The sequence below is a fragment of the Centroberyx affinis genome, unplaced genomic scaffold (genome assembly GCF_046629955.1).
Source record: "Centroberyx affinis isolate AG114_WGS23_722 - 3 ecotype Tasmania unplaced genomic scaffold, CSIRO-AGI_Caff_v1 ptg000782l_1, whole genome shotgun sequence".
NCBI lineage: Eukaryota > Metazoa > Chordata > Actinopteri > Beryciformes > Berycidae > Centroberyx > Centroberyx affinis.
In genome coordinates, this window is record NW_027279390.1 from 68,553 (window position 1) to 87,633 (window position 19,081).

General features: G+C 44.0%; 2 protein-coding genes across 4 annotated transcripts; one reads left to right on the forward strand and one right to left on the reverse strand.

Annotated features, from left to right (window-relative positions):
- Positions 1 to 111: 111 nt before the first annotated feature.
- LOC139644766 (uncharacterized) lies at positions 112 to 6,951 on the reverse strand. The gene is made up of 12 exons (XM_071520243.1): positions 6,728 to 6,951; positions 6,302 to 6,398; positions 5,366 to 5,396; positions 4,110 to 4,187; positions 3,882 to 4,021; positions 3,123 to 3,248; positions 2,717 to 2,762; positions 2,544 to 2,612; positions 1,969 to 2,432; positions 1,745 to 1,849; positions 1,428 to 1,539; positions 112 to 535 (listed from the first exon to the last, which is right to left on the reverse strand). Exons 2-12 carry the CDS (start codon positions 6,389 to 6,391, stop codon positions 492 to 494), a joined length of 1,305 nt encoding a protein of 434 aa, XP_071376344.1. The 5' UTR covers positions 6,392 to 6,398; positions 6,728 to 6,951; the 3' UTR covers positions 112 to 491.
- Positions 6,952 to 7,290: 339 nt separating this feature from the next.
- Positions 7,291 to 19,024, forward strand: tex10 (testis expressed 10). 3 transcript variants are annotated; one of them, XM_071520240.1, is made up of 16 exons: positions 7,291 to 7,418; positions 7,783 to 7,986; positions 8,118 to 8,305; positions 8,419 to 8,745; positions 8,843 to 9,055; positions 9,168 to 9,420; positions 9,514 to 9,626; positions 10,135 to 10,382; positions 10,645 to 10,780; positions 12,321 to 12,490; positions 13,691 to 13,868; positions 14,893 to 15,115; positions 16,966 to 17,046; positions 17,217 to 17,401; positions 18,165 to 18,375; positions 18,535 to 19,024. In XM_071520240.1, exons 2-16 carry the CDS (start codon positions 7,804 to 7,806, stop codon positions 18,655 to 18,657), a joined length of 2,832 nt encoding a protein of 943 aa, XP_071376341.1. In that variant the 5' UTR covers positions 7,291 to 7,418; positions 7,783 to 7,803; the 3' UTR covers positions 18,658 to 19,024. The 3 variants fall into 3 exon arrangements, with proteins under 3 accessions (XP_071376341.1, XP_071376340.1, XP_071376339.1); XM_071520239.1 differs by having other exon boundaries at positions 7,297 to 7,449; positions 7,779 to 7,986; XM_071520238.1 differs by having other exon boundaries at positions 7,297 to 7,449.
- The last annotated feature ends 57 nt before the right edge of the window (positions 19,025 to 19,081 follow it).

Below are 19,081 nucleotides of genomic sequence, written 5' to 3' on the forward strand. Positions count from 1 at the left end.
TCCGTTCTACCAAGTGATGGGGAATTCCCCGGCATTTACCATCTGTGGGTGATTCACACCATGATGTCACATTTCACTTATGGAAAGACAAAAACAAGTCATTTTCTCCATCTATTTTAATAGAAGAAATACATAATGGGAAACTCATGATAGCTGTACATTGAGACCAATTAAAAGTCCAAATGGTGACGACGTCATGCATAAATCACATTTTGTGTAAAAGTTGCCTCAAACAACAAGCTAAGAGACTTTTTTCCCCCCATATTTAGAAGTTCTAAAGAAGTCAAAAGCATTCAAAAAAGCTAATTAGCTACAGTAAGAAAAAAAAAAACTTGCACCTAAAAGCACATAAATTTACACAATGGAGATTTTAAAGTTTTCTACCCTCTCTGTGGACAGACATAACTGATTCCCATCTCTGGGAGAGTGAAACACCCACATGGGACAGGGAGATGTGAGAACTGAGGCATCAAATTAGCTTCCGGTGACTGTCAGTTGTAGAACCTTGATGGACCATCAGAGTACCTGGAGGAACCTGCAGAAAGAAGACATGTTGAGCACACTGAAGAGGAAAGGGAACAGGGCTGCATTCGGATCCACTTTACCATGCTGTCTTCATTTCAGCAAGCGCCCTTGTGACTAAATGTCTGACGTACAAATAAACCCTTCTGGTTCTCAGCAAGGGAAGAAAAGCGAGGGATCAACAAGTCAGAAATGAATGGCCCCCGCTACTTTACATTGGAAGGAGTCCTATACATTTACTCTTAGAAACAGAATTTGAAAAAAAAAAGTTTTACACTCATGTTTGAAGACAAAAAATTGCAGCTAAAATTGTTTAGTCTCTAAATCAGCCTTTTTGAGGATAGTGAAATACTTAAAACGCTGCATCTTGTGACATCCTTCCCATTTGATATCAAAACTGTACGTTGTCAAATCAGCTTACATTTATAGGATATGCACAAGTAATATCAGCCATCATTCTGTTAGATTCAGCGTCGATTCTGCGACCAGTGCGGAGCAGTGGATCGTTGGACACTTCATGCTGGAAGCTTGCATTTTCTACCCTTTGTGGGAGGGAGGAAACGCAAGGAAACGAGGGAGGATACATGCTCCCTTGAGGAACCGAATTCCACTTTGTTAGCCATTTTTCATCCAGGCATTTTGGAGATTCACCCCTCGATTCAAGGGAAGACAACATCCAGAAGAGTAAGTATTTTACGTAGATCTGAATGCAGCCCAGGACTGAAAGATTCTGTGAAAGGGCCATGACTTTCCACTTATTTCAAATATGACAGACGTCTGATAGCAATGTAGTGCATTTTCCACTCAACCAATGCCATCACATGATATTCTACCATTGAGTCATGCATACTTCAGATGAAATAGGTGAGAGGAGACTTGGTGCTCCAAGACAATGTTGTGTGTACCTGAGAGGCTGCCTGAGTAGCGGTCTCCAGGGCCTGACAGTCTGGAAGGTGGAGAGGAGTAGCCCATGGAGCTCAATGATGACTTGTTCATACTGCTGCTCAGACTAGAACCCTGGAGACATGGAAAAACAGAATTTAGGAAGAGACAATTCTCCAGTCTACGACTACGGTGACACTTGTTTCAAGCGACCTGATAATGCATTAAGTGACAGAAGACTGTTGCTCACATTGCTATCAGATTACAGGTCATTCCATCCTTGACATTATGCTTAAAGTTCTAGATGTACTGAGAACAGGATTCATATATAATTTCATACCGAAGATACACTCCTGAGTCTGTACTCCATCAGCACGTCTGTTAATTTCTGCGTCACCTTCAGCACAATCTGCGCATCATTCTCGTTCTCTATCCGGAAGGTATCCTAAAACACACAATGTAAAAAGTTGTATGTTTGGTTGAATGCAAAGAAACATACAAATATGACTACATTAAGAGTAAAATTAAAAATTCAGATCCATTTGTATAAATTGCGACACCAACCAGGTAACTGAGAAGTGTAGTGGGGAGGCTGCTAGACTCTGGAGCTGCTCCCATCAAGCCTGGCCTGTCCATTGGTCTGTCCATTGGTCTGTCCATTGGCCTGTCCATTGGTCTGTCCATTGGTCTATCCATTGGTCTATCTATTGGTCTATCCATTAAGCCACTCCCCATTTGGTTGCCCCTGAACTCATCAGGATAACATCTGCCAGGACTCTCACCCAACAGTCCACCCCTTCCATAGCCATCTCTTCCACCACTTTTTCCAAAACCATCTCCACTTCCCCCTTGGTGATGGCCCGCACCATCTGGGAACAGTCTCCGATCCATATCAGGTCCAGGGAAAACCTGCCTGTTTGAATAGCCACCCATGCCAGGCTCCCGAAGCTCGCCAATTGGATAGTCAGAGAAAGGCGGTCCCTGAGGGGGATACTCCCCTGGAAACAAACCGTCGGAAAACCTGCCACCTGTGAGAGACATGTTCGTTACATTTATACACATAATGATGTAGACGAAAGGCTTGCAATACATAATACCAGATGGAACAGAACATGCTTCACAAACAGAAAAAGTCTCACCAAAATTTTGCCCCTTTAGTCCCATCCCTGGTGGCCCTCCTGGAGGCACAACCTTGGGAATAGCAGAGCCTGTCACAGAAAGAGGAGAGCCAGAGAAACATACAAAACTCAGAATCACAACCCATCTGGAAAACCTTTCACACTGAAGTAATCCATATAACACAGTAACTTACGGAGTCCTTTGAAGGCAGGAACATCACAGGGCTCCTTCAGGATCACCTACAACCCAAATCAAAAATGTAAATAGAGTAGACACACAACTTGAAACCAAATCATGGGACATTTTTAAGATATGGATATATGAAAAGGTTGTTTTTTATTAGAAGATTTAGAAACACTAGTGTAAAACAGAGATTTCCAGTGGTGATAGGTCAAGAAAGTCAGCAAATGCTTTTCATCAATGTGTAAATCAAGGGGGGTGGATGTGAATATACCTAAAAATTCTGCTACAATGTACAGCCAGTGTACAACAGTGTCCATCTTGGATTCTAGCCAATATTACAGACCATTTCTACTCTGAGCCATATGATTGCAGCAGCAGTACATCTTGGCTCTCGTCTTGGTCTCCCCGACACTCACCTTGAGTTGACCCCTCCCCTCCGTCTTCTCCACCTCGGCTGCAGTCTCTTTAATTTTCTTCCTTACAGCAGGGTCTTTAATGGCTTCTTCCTCCTCACATGCGGCCTTATCAGGGTGGGCCCGCTTCTGTACATGTCAGAGAATCGCACCAAAATAAGGAAAATATTAAAGTGCTCACTAACACAAAAAAATTCAATTTCAACTGCACTAATGTTGTCAGGATACCCAAATTCTCATTTTAGCCCAGATACCAGCCAAAGTATCACAGCATGAATTGTAATATTAAATCACAGAATAGAAAGATACTCAAACTAAACTCAATGGCATTTAAATTAAGTAGATAACATGACAAAATATTGCAATTGAAGGGTAGGGTTTACTTGACATTTTTTCTACATCAAAAAGCCACTGATAGTAATTCTGAAGGAGCCTTTTTGCTGTTGCACTGCTTCAATGCTCTTGCATGCCAGTGGCAAAACTCTCTAAGGGAATCTCTAAGCCAATTTTTAACTTCTAACCCTTATTCTCTTGTAAAATTTGATCACCTCTTTTGCAATGCTAATGCTAATCTTGGCTGTAAGATTAGCTGTTGGGTGAAATTTTACACTGGTATGTTATGTAGCCTTAAAAGCTATGATTGTAAAATATATGACAGTCTTCTGGCCAGATATGGCCTACAATTAGGTACAGCGGTACTTTTTCCAGCACCAGTATACGTGTAACACTTGACTGGACACACCAAGGAACCACTGCACTCACCAAATATCTGAAGCTGTGTTTCCAGCCTTTGACATGGGCCAACATGTCATGCTGTAAGCGGGACACGGTGCAGAGTTTACACTGGTAGTGCGGCGGGACAGATTTACTGGGGCTGCGGTACTCCCATACATACTGAAGACCTGTGGATATGTAATGATCATTAGTCAAGTAGTTCCACATGGAATGAGAGGAGGTAGAAGTACGTGAGGAACTGACTCTTCTACTTACCGATGACAGGCTCAGTGACGCCCTTCAAGTGTTTGGTGAGAGAGGCAATGGTCTGGATGGTTGTCCCTTTCGTGAAGACTGGGAAAACACAACAGTGGTCAGTGCAAAGCAAACAGATTTGCCTAGAGCTGAAGCTTTACAGTGGTCCACAACTGATGGACAAGTGAGACCTCAAGGTTCACGTCCAGACAACTAACCCTCACACAGCCTGTGGCTGAGGATAATCATATACAAAAAGGAGACATTGCAATGAAACAAATGTGTTGTGGTTTTATACCAACTACAGCGTCAGGAGGCCTGTTAAATCAGGCATGGATTTTATAGGCCCTATATTAACTGAACAACCATTAGAAACCCGAACTCCTCGCACGTGCTTTTGAAGCAGGAAAGATTGGGAACAGCAGTTCTCTGCTAACCCCCATACAGGCCCAAACTGGGCTGCAGGACTCCAGCTCCTATGATGCATTGCTTCTCACTATGCCCATCCACAAAAGTAAAACTTCTGTGTGGACATCGATGAAGCAGTCCAATTCTAGGAGAACAATAAAAGCCTGGCATAGTTTATAATACTCAGGTAACCAGGAAAGGGGGGGTTCACTAGAATTGAGGAATAATGTAATTCATCACATAATCACTGAAGTCAAGCCAGGATGGCACAGGCCTCAGAGTGAAAAAAGAGAATACTGCAATCAGCAGTGTTTAAAAAATATTTTTGACGGAAAAAAATGTATGTTCACACAATTATCACCCAGCACAAAAAGTGCATTGCACTTTAACATTAAGGGTACTCATCAACAACCACCACAGATGCATGGTTGATAGCAATTATGCCCCACTGATTAAAAACCCTGTCTTAAGAGCTCTCACCATTACAGTCGCCAGGGGCTAAAGATGCTGGTCTTTACTGTAGCAATATCCTATAAGAATGGGTTGGCATTTCTAAAGTTGTTCAGTATTTTTGTTCATCTTAGAACCATCTAAAATGTCAAACTGCATTCAATGGGTTTAGCTAAATTTGTAATTTATGCAAGACATTATAAAATATTTTGCAAATAAACTTCAGCAGTGGAAAACACTGAACCCTAAAGTCTAAATCCGTGGATGGCACCACAAAAATCCCCACTTCTGAGAGAGTGAATCTCCAAGAGTGGTGAACATGCCACCACCTCGATCAGCAGTCAAATGAAGCAGGGGATCAAGGTCTCAGCCTTCAACTCTCATCATTGGCAGTGGTACCATGAGTAGCAAGGACTTACCTATGTCAGCAGAATGCTGCAGCTGCTTTCTCTGTCAGTGGAGGGAATAAACCCAGATGGAGAAGAGAGACACATATAGGCATTAGTGACAGGATGACGCTTTGCAGAGGACTGAACTCCTCATCCCTGTCCTCCACACTTTATATGCCATGGAGCAATTTAGCTCATCCTACATGTTCCCTGCATCAGGCAGGGGCATGTCACTGAGACAAGTGTCTAACCGCTGTCAAAATCTTTACTCTGCTGATCACATTGAATTCTCATTAAATGAGAATGCAGAACAGCAGCACTCAATTATTTGTTGAATAGATAAATAAGAGAAAGAAGAGACACTGAATGAAGCCTAAAGTACATAACTAAAGTTTAATATACAAACATGTCCAAAGTGGCAGCACTCAGAAATAAAATCTGAGTAGCCTGCCATGAGCTAAAGGTTCAGTGAACCACTGAAGAACCAAGTTTACGTTATGCGTAAAGCTCATTGATGTCAAATCTGAAGGGCTGCAAGATCTGACAACTGTATGCATAACACTGAATAAGAAATGTTTGCATTGTGAAGCAAAAGAGCCTGGAGTTTGCAACACTGGAGCTGAAAAGTTCCTTAAATACAGGAACAGTGATATCAGGCTATAATTGTGAGGTGACACCACTGAGTGGGGTCCTCTTGAACCAATGTGCAATTATGACCAGGTTTGAGAGCAGAGAGGCCGGCAACAGTTCCACAGGCTCTTGCCACTTGTCTCTGCCGCTTCAGGCATCACAGCAGTCTTTGTAAACCATAATATCAGGGAAGAAAAAAACATTTCCCCGTTATCGTGCGTGAAATTCATGTATGTGTGAGTGTGAGAGAACTCGACAGAAGGCTATACGGTTTTATTTTGATATTTGTATTTAGTTGTGTGTTGTTCCTTCCATTGTGAAAGGGTGATATCTTACCCTGGCATTTTTAAACCTTTTTGCAGGTGGCGGCCCCCCACTTTGCGAATTTGTTGGCTGCGCAGCAAGTTCAGTTTCGATCCCCTCCATTCCTGAACTGTGATAGACGGAAGACCGTATCAAAATCATTCTTATACCAACTAAATCCCTTTGAATTCCTACTTATGATTACAGGCATACCACCTGTAAGTCGACATTTGGTTATGAGACAGCTAGATTAAGAGGCACTCAATTTATGAAGGTTATCCGACTTGTTTCGTTTCGTCCCTGGCCTGTAAATTACATTAGACCTAGTTGGGTACTAGGCTACCAGCGTTTTGCTAACGTCATGCTGGCTGTCAAAAAGCGTAATAGCTTCGTAAGTATTCATCAAATAACATAGCTATCATGACTGGTTAAAAGGTAAAATCACATTTACCAACTTACCTGGTTAATTTTCATACAAACTGCAAGTTGGTTGAAGCAGCAGATAACCCTGCGAGGTCAGGAGAACAGCCTGCTAGTTGTTAGGTTGTGAAAAAAAACCCACAATGGATGCGAGTGGAAAGGCCCTTTGAGACTCTCTGGTACTTTCGCCAGTTTAAAAACAGACCGTCTTTGCCCCTCTCGTCGGGAGCTTAAAAACAGGAGGTAAATATCTAAATGACACTATGAAAAAACAAAAAAACCGTTTACCTTAAAATCCATCAAGTTCAGGCATTAAAAAGGGACCAGATTTTCAAGGCAAATGTGAAGACAACTATGCAGTGCGTTCGTTTTGCTCACCAGCGTTTAGCTATCGCATTGCTTAGGAAAGATGCGTTGAAAACAACAATACTTTCCAGGCAGATGTGAAAACAACTTTGCAGTGCGCTCGTTTTATATTTAGACGTTTACCTAAAGCATAACATGGAAAACTTCTTCCACAGAGTTTATATCCGCAACCGTCGTGCACCGCCCGCTCACTGAGCATCGGGGCGTCCCTGGTTTCCTAAACATGCGTACATGAAGTCAGAGGACCCAATTCATCAACACGAGCTTGAATGCAGAACATATTTGTTTTCGTGTTTTGATAATTGTCAGCAGGCTAGCTTTTATTCAGGACCGACGAATGTTTGATGTGCTATAAACCTCTGACGTGAGTAGCCAAGGTTTTTTTTTTTACAACGGTAAGTAAAACAAAATGTCAGGCATTCTGCTTCACATGGTGCTGAACTTGCAAGGGGGTTGGCTGGCTAGTTAGCTAACGTTAACGTTTGTATAATTATTGCTGCGCTGTTGTACTTATTTTTAATCAAAATGCTTAATTAGCCTGAGAGCACCAGAGTAGTGTGTGTAGTTTGTGCTGCTAAACAAAGTAATCCTTTCAATGCTCTAGCTACCCAACACTACATCCCGACTCTGATTCTCTGATGCTAGTGGTCTGTATGGTTTTCTTGAAATAGGAAGTCAACGCACTCATTCCATTCAATTAACCCCCTTCTCCCTCCCATCTAAGACAGGTACCAGTATAGACTTCAGAGATGAAGGCCAAGAAGAAGAAGAGACAGGATGACTTCCAGAAAGTCAAGTTAAAGGTGGGAAAGAAGAAGCCCAAAGCTGATAATGCCACCAACACCAACTTCCGCACCAAGGGAATCAATCTATCTGAACAGCTGAAGAGAGACACCAGTGGCCCCACCACACACAGACAGCTTGGCATCAATGTAAGCTCTCTCACTCTCTCTTTGAAACACACACGTACACACATCAGGCTGCTTTCACAAAATGTTCACTGTATCTTAGCGTTACAAATTGTGTGTCTTCTCCTCCTCTTCCTCCCCTCTTACTCCATTAGGACCTCCTGTCCCAGCTCCACCATTACAATGGCAATGTGAAGCAGAGTGCCTTGTTGGGTTTGAGAGAGCTGCTGTCTCTTAATCCTTCTCTGTTAGAGCAGCATCTCTCCCGCCTGCTCTCCGAAGTGGCAGCTGTTTTCACAGACAAGGATGGCAATGTTCGCATGGCAGCCACACGTCTGCTCAGGTTAGAAGAAGCAACAGTCTGGATTATCACAATACAATATAATGAAAATTCGCCTTCTGTTTCTTTCTCAGATCACACAGGCTAACCTGTCTAAAATTGTGCACTGCCTCCAGGTTCATTGCACAGTGTGTGCCTGCAGAGCGAGTGGCTCCATTTTTTCCCCTCCTCAGTGCCCACCTGTCCTGTGCCATGACCCACATTGAGACAGGCATCCAGGAGGACGCCATGAAGGTCCTGGATGTCTTGCTGGAACACTACCCTGCCCTGTTAGCGGCGCGGCCTGCTATCCTCCTCACCAACTTCCTGGAGTTGATCTCCCACAGACGCACCAGCGGAGGAGCCAAAAAGGCTCAGGAGACCAAGGGGAGGAGCTGGGCCCTGTCAGTCAACCCTAACAGGGCCGTGACCAGCCAGCAGTGGCGCCTCACTGTGCTCCTCAGGTACAGATGCACATGCACACAAACAGATTATGTGATGAGACTAATTAAAGAAATGAGTTAAACTGCTAACTTTGATGTTTGTGTCACTCTATTTCAGGCTGGGGCGTTTTCTGCAGGCAGTAGTTGAGGAAAGGCCAGTGGAGGAAGGTGATGTGTCTGTCCCAACTGAAGGGGTGTTTGGTTCCAGTGGAGAGGGAGGGCTCACACCTCTGGATCTCAACTGGGAAGAGCTCACCTACAGCAAGACCGGAGTTAAGGTGTACGAACACTCTGGGGCCAAGCCCACTCCACACTCCACCTACAGGCTCAGGTAGGAGGAACGCCACCATCTCCTGTGCTCATCGCGGAATATGAATCAGATGGGAATACGCAACATAATCCCCTCCCCCTGTTTCTTTCTTTCATTCTCCGTCATTGTGCAGACCGGAGGTGGACCCAGGAGCTGGAGTGGGTGAGGGGCTTGGCTCAGCTGAAGCAGTTCAGAGCTTTGCAGCAACACTGGTGCCCCTTCTGCTGGAGGTGTGGGTAGAGGCCAGTGCCAGTGACTCTCCCTGGAACAGCGCTGATGGGTCCCACCTGCTCACCCCAGATTCCATGTCAATCATGTTCCAGGTCCTATCAATCCTGCAGCTGCTGAGAAAGCTGGCACCACAGAGGGAGCACCAGGATGCACTGGTGAGACGAGACACACACACACACACACACACAGTTTATTTGGTAAAGAAAATGGTTTTGCAGAAAGTGACAGACTGCACTGTCTCTGTGTAGGACGTATGGTTCCGTAATGAGTACCTGGGAGATTTTAAGCAGCACTTCATGAAGAACTTTCCCTACGGCACTCGGGACACACCTAAACATAAGAAGAAGATTGACCTCAAGAGGTAAGGGATATAATTGTTTACATGTCAAGGGAACATCCCTCTTTCCTTCCTTCCTTCCTTCCTTCCTTCCTTCCTTCCTTCCTTCCTTCCTTCTTTCCTTCCTTCCTTCCTTCCTTCCTCTTTTATTGAGGTGAACATTGCTCTGCAGGTGATGTGAGAGGTGAAGAAAAGAATTTGAAAGTTGTTACCTGTAGTGACCTTGGTACTAGTGGGTGTGACGTGTGTTTTTTTTGACCAAATACCATGAAACCAAGGCTCATTTAAGTTTACAGGAAACCCATTTTATGTCAGAAAAGTTTGATCAAAATGCAGTTTTCGATTCAGTAATTAATATTTCAAACAAAATAATGCATTGACCGCTACGTTTAAAATACTGTTTTAAAGCTTTGAATGCAAGGATCAGTAGTCTATGAAATGCAATAGTCCTGTTTTTCCATGTTGGGTCATAATACCTGTACGAGTACCCAAACTGGGTGTGAGTACCCTAACTTTACCCTCACGCCTTCAGGATTAAGCAGGCCACAGCAGTCCCGGGGCAGACGGTGGAGCCTCTAGCCCTGAACATCACACTGTGCCAGGTCATGGTATTCCTCAGCCAGGGGCAGGGGCTCGGTCGGGAGACTGACGCTGACTGGCTGCTCCCCCTGAGGTCGTTTGTCAGAGACACTCTGGCCAGCGGAGTAAAGCTGAGCTACAGACAGCTGCACATGCTGCTGGGCACCGTGTGGAGGATGGTGCTCACACAGAGGAGCAAAAGTAAGTGTGTGTGGTGAGGTTGTATGTGTGAAATTGTCCGTCTGCATGTGTGTCTGACTCATTAAATATGTAAGCGTGAATTCTAGGAGATTAGAAGACTTTAATGCCCTTAATTAGGCAATTTGATCTACAGAACATATTCACGATTCAAAAACATAAAGACTGTGAAGGTGCTTGTTGCATGCTAAAGTGCCAGGTAATTTGTTAATCAATGTGAAGGCATTTTTAATGTTAGTCTCTGTATGTGTGTTTGTTTGCGCAGCAGTGACAGAGGACCTGCTGGCAGCAGTTTATGTCTACTACCAGCAGAGGAACCTGACTCTGCAGACAAGATCTCTACTGCTGTCGTTCTACAGTAAGCTCTACCTGCAGGAGCAAGGACACACACACATTGCCAGGTAAACCTCAGTCATGTTTTTTAACTTGTGGGATTTTCAAATAACCGATAATTCATATACGTTACTAAATAATGTAGCCATCACATCAACAGTGACCCAATATGACCTGTAGATATTGGGGACAATGTATTTCTCTTTTCTGCTGGTTTAGAATCATCACTGTATTGTTTGCAATGGACTATTGAGCTTTTGCAGAAAGTCCAACCTGAAGCCTCCCAAATCCTCCTAAATGAACACATGAAACAGCTTATAGGGGTTACTGTCTGTGATGCTAGTAGCCATGTTTTAATGCTAGATTTGTAATACGGTTTCAGTTGATTTGGTAAATCAATGAAGACATTCTACGTGTGATACCTTTTTTCAAAATCAAATATTAAATCAGCAGGTTGTGTACCAAAGCCCAACTCGTAGGAGTAGCCATCAGATCTGTGGCCCTCTTGAAATGTTGCACTCTAGAGATGATACTTTTATGTCTGTACATGTAGGCAGAGCTGACGTCAATGAAATTAATCTTATCACCCTTGAGGTTTTGAACCAGTCTGTTGCGTTTCTTTCTCAGCTTTACTAAGAAAGGGCAATCTGGGCTCTAGTTTGTCATTTCTTTTTTTATTTTCAAAGCATAATGATGTCAGCACTATCAATTAGTCATAAAGGCCCATTTATGAAAAAAATATTTGTTCACTGAGACTTGCATGATGGGTATGCTTTTAATTGTGCAGAGAGGAATTTCCCATTAGGCCTATACAGGCATAACAGGGTAATTACATATGATCAAAGCAAAGCATTGTTCAAATAGGAAATTTATTTAGTATCCTCAACATCTTACAGTATTTAGCCCTACAGGGAACTGGAGAGTAACTGAGACACAAGGAATTATAGGCTATGTGTTGTTGTAAGCAACACAGCACATTAAAGTCACATTAAACCGATAACACTATTATAATATAGAGTTTATTTTTCATGTGAAGTTATGACAAATATTTTATGGACACATCAAGAGACCATTCATTGTCAGTGGACCAGATCCAGGCCGTACATGTGTGTGAAATCACAGATCAGTCTTGGTTCTCTGGTTCGCAGCTTCAGGGTGAAACCAGCTGTTCATGCTCACAAATACTGATTGTTCTCTCATAGGCCAAATTCTTAGATTGCATGATATTGCCCTTTGACACTTGGGCTGTATTTCTCTTCATTTTGTTATTTATTGCATCAGATAATATTACTGTTGTGCTTACTGTATAATATATTGGAGTAAATTCCACAGAGTGTGTGGGCCTGTTTGCTTGTCATCTAAAAAAGCATACATTGAGGTTATAACTAGACCAAATGCAGTGAATAAATAGACAGAAACAACCAACAAAATAAGAAAGGAAACCAAAGTGCTTAATATACCACTGACATGTTGGTGAAAAACAGCTTCCTAAAATTACAAACACTCCAGGTGTCCCTTTATATCATGGCCACCCTGTTCCTCGCTCCACTCTGGCTCCACTTGGTTCACATGCACCGCTGTACGTTATCTCTCCGTCCTTCTCTGCAGGAGTAAGATGCTGTGTCGGTGGTTGGCAGCTCTCCCTGTGCAGTTGACCCAGCTGGGCCACCGTAACCCCGCTCTGTCTGCCCGACTTATCCTGTCCATCCAGGCTGCTGCTTCTCGAGGCAACAAGGACCTGCTCAACAGCCTACAGACACACGCCTGCAGGCTCTATGGTACACACACACACACACACACACACACATACACACACACACACACACACACACACACACACACACACACACACACACACACACACACACACACACAGAGAGACAGGAGCAAGACACAGACAGTGATTAGTGACTTGGGGGTTGGGGCAATTTGTTACCGTTATTTCTTTTTCTGTGAAATTTGACCACGTAAGCATGGTCATAACCATACTTACATGGCTTATCAGATGCAATTACTACACAGTTCCAGTTGACTGCATATGAGTTAGGAGAATTAAATTCAAGGGAGATGTACCAAGACCAAGCTCTTTTTCAGATGTTCCCTATTCATAGTATTCTTTTACATCACCATACTTGGTAGGAAAATAACAGGTAATTATAATCAGCCACAGCCAATGAGTTGTCTATACTGTAAAGCACCATATTGGTAGGAAATACATGTGACATCATGGGAATACTATTAATTGCAAAAGGTCAATCAAAAAAGAAAGGAAGAAAAAACAGTGGCATATTGTAAAATAAATGTGTCAAATAAGCATCATGCTCAAACAGTAACAGTACAGAATGCAGCAACAACGATGGTCACATTACACAAGAATGTTACGAGTCCAGCAGAATTGTGAACTACAGACCCAAGTTGCACTGTGTCTTCCCTAGGGGGCAGTAGAACTCTATGCTTCCCACCCAGGACAACTTTGTAAAACTGAATTTCAACCAGAGGCGGAAAGCAGAGAGCTCTGGAAGCCCGTCCACATCCTTTGGCTGGAGAATGGTCAGATAGTTGGGCTGGTGTGACAGAGCGGAGGGGGGCGAGGATGGGGACGGGTTAGGGTGTAAGGAGGGGGGTCAGCGTTCTGACAGAAACTGCCGCAGAGCCAGCAATTCACCATCACAAGACTCCTTTTGTCTGAGGGGCTTCTGACATCAGCATGTGCGTCAGAGACCGACAGAACACCACGCACACACAGACTATTATCTGATCACTCTCTATAGTGGCTTTGCCTGTCTGTCTCTCTCTTTCTCTTTACTAGCCTGAACATGGTCTGGTTTTCATGGTATCTGTCTCTTCCTTGATAGAGCTGTAACTCAGCGTTTTGTCCCTAGGCGGGCAGTGCATTGCTGTGTCTATGTAATTACATGTGGCTTATGTGTGTGTGTGTGTGTGTGTGTGTGTGTGTGTGTGTGTGTGTTTGTGTGCAGATCCACAGGAAGGAGTTGTGGTACTTTTACCAGCGGAGTCTCAGCAGCGATTGGTACAGCTGCTCTACTTCCTACCCAAGATGTCTCAGTCTCTTCTGGCCAATCTGAGCCGCTGCTGCACTACTGGGCGAATCTCTGCCGGTCTAGCTGCCACCCTGATTCGTATCGTACACCTTAGGTGAGCTTGAAGACCCCTAGACCTGCAAAGGGGTACATGAACTCACTTTGTAGACGTGTGCGTGCCTCTATGAGTATGTATGGAGACAGACTTCAGTCACTCCTGCTGAGGAAGGAGACGTCCGACAGTAATGGAATGCCCCAAGTAATGGAATCAAACAATTTGACTTATCAGGAGAGCAGCAGATCATGGCAATAGATAAGCGGTGGACACACAAACACACATGCAGACAGCGACTGAAGGGAAAGAACTGCAGCCTGCAACCATTGGATGGCAGTATTGCGCCTTCAAAGTGAATCCCTGCTAGTTTATCTGGTTGCTTAACTGCCTCTTGACATGTGTTGATGTGGAGGTATATTTGATATTCAGCTGCTTGGTGACAATGAAAACTTAGTTTGGTGATGTTCTGTCACACATCTCCAGGTGTGTGTGTGTATGCATACATGCGTGTTTGCGCGTGTGTATGACCTTTCGCTTGTGTCAGTGGGGCAGTGTTATACAAATCTTGAGAGGGGGGTGCTGCAGTCATATGGGAAGGGATGTGTGTGTGTGTGTGTGATACAAAGAGCTCTTTGGGAGGTTGGAATGCAGCCTCGTCATGGAACATTGAGAAAATGGTTCTGTCTGTATGTGCCTCCAGGGCTTTTACAAAACACACTTTTATTCACACGCATTTCCTACTGTTGCAGATCTATCCTCCCTTCAGGACAGGGAGGCATTATATCAAAATGATTCACTGTATCCGCATGCACTGTGTGCCCTCATGCACTCACAACACACACAACAGGTACAAAACACAACCTCATGAGTATTCCCCAGAGCTGTGATCAGGAATAGATAAAGCAGGAAACCGTTATTCAGAAATTAATGTAAGATGTGTGTCTAAAAAGACGTAAAATACTGAAAAGTCTCATCCTTACAGGTTCTACAAGCTGGAAAAACTCTGCTATTCAGAAAGATAGTTAGTCAACTTTCTGTTTAATGCGGATTGCAAGTTCATGTGTTTGGGTATAATGTTCTTCAGGTCGTCTCTGAGTGGCTGGTCAGTCGGGAGCCAGGAAGCAGCTCTGCAGGACGTGGACCACATCAGCTTCCTGTTCTCCACCCTGACAGGGTTCTCGTCTGACGAGCTGGCCACCCTGCAGGAGGCCAGTGATGACAGCGCCCTCCCCCCCTCCCCGCTGTCCCCCCTCAGCCTCTACCCCACCCCTCTGGAGCAGTTCACACACCACTGGGATGTCGTTGAGGTGAGTACCACTGCACGCTCCCTCCAATAAGAAACCCAAACTTGCACACATCTTAGCATTTACCAAAACCCCGACCACCCACCGACACTTGGAAGCGGTGTGGCAATGAATTTGCAGGGAGTAGAAGGTGAGAAAAGAGGAAGGAGAGACATTATGTTTAGAAAAGTGTTGATATTCTGGACACAGCGCTGGTCTTTCAGTTCCCCCTGGTCTCTCTTTTTCTTATATAGAGCTCAGAGGGGGAAGCTTTATCGTGGCACTCCGGCTGAGAGGGGAACCTTTATCGCGTTGCGCAGGTTGGAGATGCGTGGTTATCGGGCACAGCGGATACGCAGAAATGCTAATGAGAGCCCATGGCATGATGGGAGTGTGACATTTCTGCACAGAAATTACCGTTAACGTAACTGTGCCCTGGGGCAAGTGTGTGTGAATGTATGTGTGTGTGTGTGGGGGTGGGGGGGTATAATCACTAATTCAGCTCCTCAATTAAGGCCTCAGATCCTGCCTCTCTCATCTCCCTGTCTGAGTCAATCACAGCCAAGTGGCGGGAAGGAGGAGGGAGGGGCCATGGGGTGGCAGGGGGGACGGCATTAAGGGACGGACTGTGTCAACTCTGATTCAACTAATGAGACGGGATTGTTTTTAATGACGGGGAGAATGCCAACAGGTGCATGGTTCTGACACCCACTGGCTCGCACACACTTCAGCACTGTAGCACACACACACACACACATACCTCAATTTGATAAAACTTAATGAGAAATGTGATTTTGATTTGAAAGTAATGAGGAAAAGTTGAGCCTTATTTTTCACCTTTTAGAAGTTGATGGTGTGACGGACGGCCTTTTGTCTCGCCTTAAACCCATCTCGTCTCCATCTTGGCAAGAAAGAAATTCAGAGATTGTTTACTGATTCTTTTGTGGTAAAGGCAGCGCTTCATGACGGCATTGAAACACAGATTATAGGAATACTGTGGTATGTTTTTCACATTTGTTTTTAGCATGCTACAACACTCTGTTGGTGCACAGCAGTAATGTGGTTTGTCTGATGAATGCCAGTTGAAGCTGATTGAGGCAGAGAGGGTGGCTCTCATTCATTTGCTCCTTAATTCTGTCTCCCAGTAATATCATTACTGCTGTTGGATTTCACCCTCCTGCTATTGTTTTGGCTCATAAAACATTGTTTAAAAAGATTGTCCAATTTTCCGATGGATCACCTCTCATTACCTGATATGGCTCTGGACACTGTCACCTCTAGAAATGGAGGGCCTTGGGAAGTTGGGAACAGTGGGGTTTAGGTCGAGGTCTCTGTTGTGCCATTATGCAAATATTAACCCCCTTGAATTGTGATGAGAGCCCATGCTCACTCTATTCGTCTGCTTTAAATGTGCTTTACGTGATGCAGAATTTGTTCATTGTAACTTGTGGGCTCCAGGAAGAAAACCTAACCATCACAGCTACAGTAGCCATCAGGAATAGTGTATTGCTCCCTCTCTCGTCATTTTAGAAACATCACTTTGTATTCCGCTGGACAGACTTGAAAGATTTCAACAAAAATCAGACTGGAAATGTCCCAAATTCTCCCAAATGAAAGCACAAAGCATCTGTTTTATAAAGGCTGTGGTCACATTGCATTGCTACAATAAGAATGCTCTATTGCAATGGATTTGGCAGCAGTATATCAATGAAGGAATCTTTAATACAGGAAAGCACATGTCTACATTTACATCTAAGTTAATTGAAGAGAAAAGCATGTCTGTTTTAAGACTAGTTGGTACAATATGGCTTTCACCCTCTTCTAACTGAGCCTGTGAAATTATTTATGCTGATAGAACTGTATTTCATCCATAGGAGGTCTGCCACAGTCTGGAAACTCTGGGCTCACAGGCTCAGTGCTTCGACATTTTGCAAAATGGCATTTGCAAATACCTGGTAAGAAACAAATTTCCATTAAGGGGAAAAACATTGAGGATTTCTCCGTCTTTAATTGATTTGTTCAGCTCTCATTTCTTTGCTCCATTCCTTGAATTGCTTTTCTGCCTTTATTGGATGATGTGGAGCTGACTAAGCATGTAACGTCTGTGTTTGTCTGTGTGTCTCAGACCAGGTTAGGGGTGGTGCCTGACAGTATGGCGGCGGGGCTGCTGAGAGCAGTGGCCAGACTCTTGGACTTGTCCGTCCTGCCCAGTGACCCTGTGTTGCGCTTCCTGTGTCAGTGCTGCCTCAGCCTGCTGGCTCTGCTCGTCACCCTGCAGCAGGAGGCTCCCTCCGATACCAACCACAAAAGGTGTGTGTTGAACGATTGAGACACTTCACTGATCCCTGTAGAGAAATTATTTTCATGTATCATCCTCCAAAGGGTCAGCTACAAACCAGCAACCATGGAGCTGGTAAGGATTCAGTGTCTTGCTCATGTCCGGTTGAAGGACGGTTTCCCTATTCACTACACCACCTTTTGCCTGAGTGTTAGTGTAGGCTCAACATTTAGCTGCATTGATATTTAAACAGAATGACAATGGAAACTGACACTCCGTCTTCAGTGTATATCTCCTGTCTTGACAAAAGAATTGCTGGTATGGAAATGGACTCTGTATCATTTAATAATATTTATGGGTATGATTTTTGCTAGGGATGGGACATTATGCTTATGTCATGATATGATTCAAAATGCGATATGGGGTTCCCGATTTGATATTGGTATTGGCTTGCTACAATGTAAACAACAATTTTAAAATGTAATTACAAAGTGCAAATAATTTGGATGGAGAGCTTGTGAAATTGCATCACATTTGTGATTACTACAGCAGAATAAAATGAAGCTAATACTGCAATTCATTTTTCTGCCCCAGATGTATTGTCATATTTTTGTATTACGATATATTGAATTTCGTCCCATCCCTAATTTTTGCTGATATGAAATCTAAACCCTCGTAATGGCATTTGACTGTTAAAACACACAAAACTGGTTACTGCTGTTTGCCTTTGTCAGGCAGTAAAGATCGATGACAAGTGCGTTAAACACAGATTGTGACCTCTGCCACCCTTTGCAGGGAGGCGATATGGGGTGCGTGTGTGTCGGCGCTGAGCACCATCCCCCGCCTACTGCGGATGGTTCTGCAGTCGCTGCGTGTCGGAGATCTGTGTGAGGAGGAGCTGCCACAGCTCGGACAGATCCTGTCGATGCTGCTGCAGCACACGCCGCTCCGCAATCACCTGCTGGCCAACGCCGCTCTGCTGCAACACATTATACAAGATCTCACGGTAAACAGCACACATTTAATTAAATTAGAAGGAAAAACAGGGACGGATTGTGGAGTTCTATATAATGGAGTTATATATAGTTATAAAGATTGCCTGCTTTACCCCCCATGGAGACTGTTACCTAATGTCACTGTGTGTGTGTGTGTGTGTGTGTTCCAGAGGTACTCCCGTGGCGAGACCAGGGAACAGTGGCTGACAGACTTGCTGTACTGCTACAGCGTCACTGTGGCTCATGGCTCCTCCACTCACCGTGGAAACCTGGGGCTTCGAGACATGTACTGACTGCACCCAGCGGCCCCTGGTGCCTCGCTCTGTTCACCTTACCTTCTCAAACATCTCACAGTTTCCTCGACAAGGACAAACACTCACAGAGCTCACTGGCAACAACGTGTGTACAGAGATGAAACATTCAGACAGAAATACAGAGGAAAAGTGTTTTCTATTGTGTGTATGATGAATAAAGCAAGTTCTTGTTTCAAGAGCTTCGCATTTTTACTGTCTTAACTTGCTGCTCTGTTTTGCTTCTTAGCCTGGAAATCGTTTGTTCCCCTTTTGCTCCTTCTGAATATTGTTATTGCTGTATGTTGGTCCAGTGCTTACTGGGTTACCTGGTGACTTTTCATTAATAAAAAGGAAAAAATAAAGTTGAAAGTGCACTGCCTTTGGTGTAATTTTGCATTTATTAATTTTGAGCATTTTTCTAATA

Excerpts from the sequence above, each read along its gene's own strand:
- LOC139644766 (XM_071520243.1), bottom strand. The coding sequence starts at position 6,391 with ATGGAGGGGATCGAAACTGAACTTGCTGCGCAGCCAACAAATTCGCAA. Across the intron at positions 4,188-5,365 it reads GCAGCATTCTGCTGACATAG|TCTTCACGAAAGGGACAACC; the intron begins GTAAGTCCTTGC and ends GTGTTTTCCCAG. Across the intron at positions 2,763-3,122 it reads AGGGGAGGGGTCAACTCAAG|GTGATCCTGAAGGAGCCCTG; the intron begins GTGAGTGTCGGG and ends TTTGGGTTGTAG.
- tex10 (XM_071520240.1), top strand. The coding sequence starts at position 7,804 with ATGAAGGCCAAGAAGAAGAAGAGACAGGATGACTTCCAGAAAGTCAAG. Across the intron at positions 9,056-9,167 it reads CACTCCACCTACAGGCTCAG|ACCGGAGGTGGACCCAGGAG; the intron begins GTAGGAGGAACG and ends GTCATTGTGCAG. Across the intron at positions 13,869-14,892 it reads ATTCGTATCGTACACCTTAG|GTCGTCTCTGAGTGGCTGGT; the intron begins GTGAGCTTGAAG and ends AATGTTCTTCAG.